The sequence below is a fragment of the Caenorhabditis briggsae genome, assembly GCF_000004555.2.
Source record: "Caenorhabditis briggsae AF16 supercontig from assembly CB4, cb25.NA_327, whole genome shotgun sequence".
NCBI lineage: Eukaryota > Metazoa > Nematoda > Chromadorea > Rhabditida > Rhabditidae > Caenorhabditis > Caenorhabditis briggsae.
Window position 1 is genome coordinate 114 of NW_025543496.1, and position 3,650 is coordinate 3,763.

At 34.2% G+C, this 3,650-nt stretch overlaps 1 protein-coding gene across 1 annotated transcript; it reads left to right on the plus strand.

Moving 5' to 3' along the window:
* Positions 1 to 568: 568 nt before the first annotated feature.
* Positions 569 to 3,220, plus strand: CBG25007 (the record flags this gene model as incomplete). The annotated part of the gene is made up of 6 exons (XM_045241103.1): positions 569 to 636; positions 696 to 824; positions 884 to 1,099; positions 2,530 to 2,820; positions 2,873 to 3,045; positions 3,102 to 3,220. 6 exons carry the CDS (start codon positions 569 to 571, stop codon positions 3,218 to 3,220), a joined length of 996 nt encoding a protein of 331 aa, XP_045100888.1.
* Positions 3,221 to 3,650: the final 430 nt, after the last annotated feature.

Sequence of the window (3,650 nt, forward strand, 5' to 3'; positions counted from 1 at the left end):
CTGAAAATTTAAGAAATGCTAGTTTACCAGGAATCTGAAAAACCAAAAATCTAAAAATTCGAAATTCTGGACTTCTGCAAAAATCTGAAAAATAGAAAAAATCCAAAAATCTGAAATTCATGAATATCTTAAAATTCTAAATTTCAGACATCTGAAAATTTTTAAAATCAGAAAAAATGCCTTGAATAATCTGAAATTTCGAAAATTCAAAAAATTAAAAATACGAGAATCCTCGAATTCTGTAAAATCTGAAAAATTGAAAAATTCAAACAACCTTCAAGCTCCTAAAAATCTAAGACACCAAAAATATTGAAATTTCAAAAATCGTCTGAAATTCATAAAATCCTAAAATTCCTGAAAAATTGAAAATCCAAAAATTCGAAAAATTGAAATTTTGAAATTCTGTAAAGACCTGAAAATCCAAATTTGTCTAGAATTTCCAAAAACATGAGAAAAATCATAAATGAGAGTTCGATTTTCCTGAGAGTCATAAAAATTTAAAATTTCTAAAAATCTTAAATTTGAATCCAAAAATCCCAAAATCCAAAATTTCAGGAACATTCGAACAATGGGAAGCAGTTGTCAACTTCGTCTCCGCTATCAAACGAAGCGGTCAACCAGGCTACATCATAGATTGTGAAAAGTAAAAAAGGATTACTGTAGATTGCTCATTTAATTTCTAAAATTATTTTTAGAGAAAACAAAATCTGTCCAGACAATTCTGACGACGACACTCCAATCCTCTACGCATTCCGGGATGAAGAAATTCAAGCAATTTACGAGGGAGGTTTTCAAAAGAATCATGTTCATGATTGGATTTTAACGTAGGAATTTTCATAGATTTTGGAGTCAAAAAATTTAAAAATTTTCTGATTTTTTTCAGAATCAAACAACCCCAAATCAGAATCCTCAACGAGAACTTGGTCCCTCAGTACCGTAGTGGAAACGTCCCCGGCTTTGATCGCCCTAGGCATACTGTGACTATACTTTTCGTGCACACCAAAAAGTGTCAAGTTTGGAGGAACTACGTGAAGTTTGCCAAAGAAAATCATGGAAAATTCCATTTGACAGCAGTGGTGTCTCCAGAAGTTAAGAAATGGTACGTTATTCAACTTCAAGTTTTTCAGATGGTGTGCGGTGAAATGTGGTTTCATTTCATACAAAAATTTATGTAGATTCCCATACAAATAGAGAAGAAATTCAAATAAAATTGAAATTTGAAATTTTTTTTGGAAAATTTCGAAAAAAAAATTTCTCCAATTTTCATGCTGAAAATGTTCTGAAAATGTTCCGAAACAGTCAAATTTGAGTTTGCGAGGTCAAGAGCTTTAAAATGAGCCTAAAACAACCAGGCTCCGCCCACTTTGAACTCCCCTGTGCGTCGCGGTCGTGCGTCGCATGCCTTGGTGAAAATTGAAAGTGGGCGGAGCCTAGTTAAGTTTAGACTCATTTTGAAGCTTAAAAGCTCACAAAACTCAATAAATTCGTTCGAATTTCTAAATTCTGAAAAAATCTGAAATTTCTAAAAAACTCAAAACCCAAAATATCCAGAATTTCATTAAATCTAAAATTTCAATTTTCCAAAATACGAAAATACTGAATTTCGTTAAATCATGAAATGCAAAAACATTAGAAACCCCCATAACTCTTGAAATTCGGCTCAAATCTTTTTGAAACTTACATATTTGAATTTGGCATGTTTCGAGCTTCAAAATAAGTATAGTCATGACTAGGCTCCGCCCACTTTGGTTTTGACTTTAAAGGCGCATGGGGTCCGAAAAAGGAAATTCAAGGAAAGTAGGTCATGATTATATTTATTCTGAAGCTGAAGACTTGCTGAGCACAAAAATTAAATGTTTATCAAAATGGGATGAGTTTCAGCAATGTTATAGTTGTTTTTCGGAAATTCAGATTTTTCCCCAAAACTTCAAATGACCGTAACTTCTCTGGAAGTTGTTCAATTCTAAAGAAACTTCATTTTTTCTACTCAGCTGGCCTTCAGCTTCAAAATGAGTATAACCATGACCTACTTTACAACTATTTTATTTTTCGGACCCCCTATATGGGGTTCATGCGCCTTTAAACCCAAAATATCAAGTTTGAAGGAACATAGTCATGATTATACTCATTTTGAAGCTCTTGACTCGCCAAACTCTAACATTTCTAAATTTCAAAAATTGGACGAAAATGAACCAAGTTATCCTTAAGTTATCACCCATTTTGTGTAAGGCTAGAGTGTCAGAGTAACGAGACACACTGCGTCTCTAGCCCGAAATTCTGAATTTAAGAAACATAAGCATGAATATACTTATTTTGAAGCTCCTGACGGACAATGCTCAGAAATTCACATAGCATGTATATTTGGAATGCCTATATTCTGTAAAATGTGGAAATTCGAAACATCGAACTTCAGAGAAACCTGAAATTCAGTGAGATTCTGAAAGTGCAAAAAAATTAAATTCCTGAAAATCTTAAATTCAATTTAAACCTGAAGAAATTTCAATTTTCAAAATAAATAACAAATTTCAGGTCCTTCCATCCGGCATTCATCACCATGAAACCCGACGATCCATACGTTAAAGCCTTCACCCTCTACAAGGATATTCATTGGAATCGAATGGTGGAATTCTTGGAAGATGGTGTCCATCCCGGATGTCACCCATTAATATCTCCCAGCGAATTTTTATTCGCCACTTCTGTTGAAAAACCGCTTCTTGTCTTTTTTGACCCACTCGGCACTAAAAATGTCACAGGTTTTCAATATCATGCTTCTCAAGAACAAACTTCCGAGCGCTCGGCGTTCTATGCAGCGATTTCTGGGTAATTTATCGATTTTCAGACTTTTTAGGCTAGAATTTTCAAATTTTTCCAGAATGGACCTATTCGGCCTATACATCATGAGCGTGTTCAATATAGACACCCCTAGCTACGTCGTCATTCGAAGAGACGAAAAAGGATGGTGCCTTTTCAAAAAACCCATTGAAAATGATAATTTTTTGAGTGTCAAGGCGTGGGTTCAACATCTGGAACCATCGCATTGTGATGGTAATTTTCTCTAATTTTCTCTTTCTTAAGTTTATGTTGAAATTCCATGTTTCTAGATTTCATCGAAGATTTTATGTTCCCAATCGCTCGGTTGAATCTTCTGGAGCGCTATGAGGACGTGGATGAGCTGGAGCAGGAACTAACGGCTGTGGAGAGGAATAGAGATGAATTATAGTTATAATTTATTGTCTAGAATAAATTTTTCGGATTTTTATCGTTAAATTCTTGTCAATTTTCGCGAAATTAAACCTTTTCAAAGCAGAAAAGGTTTTTTCAAGGAATTCCGACGCATTGCTCGTCAATTACAGTGCAAAGTGTGCAGTGTACACCATGACGACACATTGCGGACTTTCAATTTATTTATTTATTTTTCAATCGTTTTCGAGTTTTTTTCCAGCAATTTTGTGATGAAAAACCCCGTAATTTACGTTTTAAAAGCTGGAAAAAATCTGAATTTTCATTGAAATTGATAAAAACCTTTGTGAAGTGTGTGTTAAGGGTTTTGTTAGCGCAACTAGTTTTCTAACGTGTTTCGCAATTTTTTCAATTTCTTTGCTGCAGAAATGGACCTGAACGAAATCGAGAAGCGAATCGCCGATATTGAG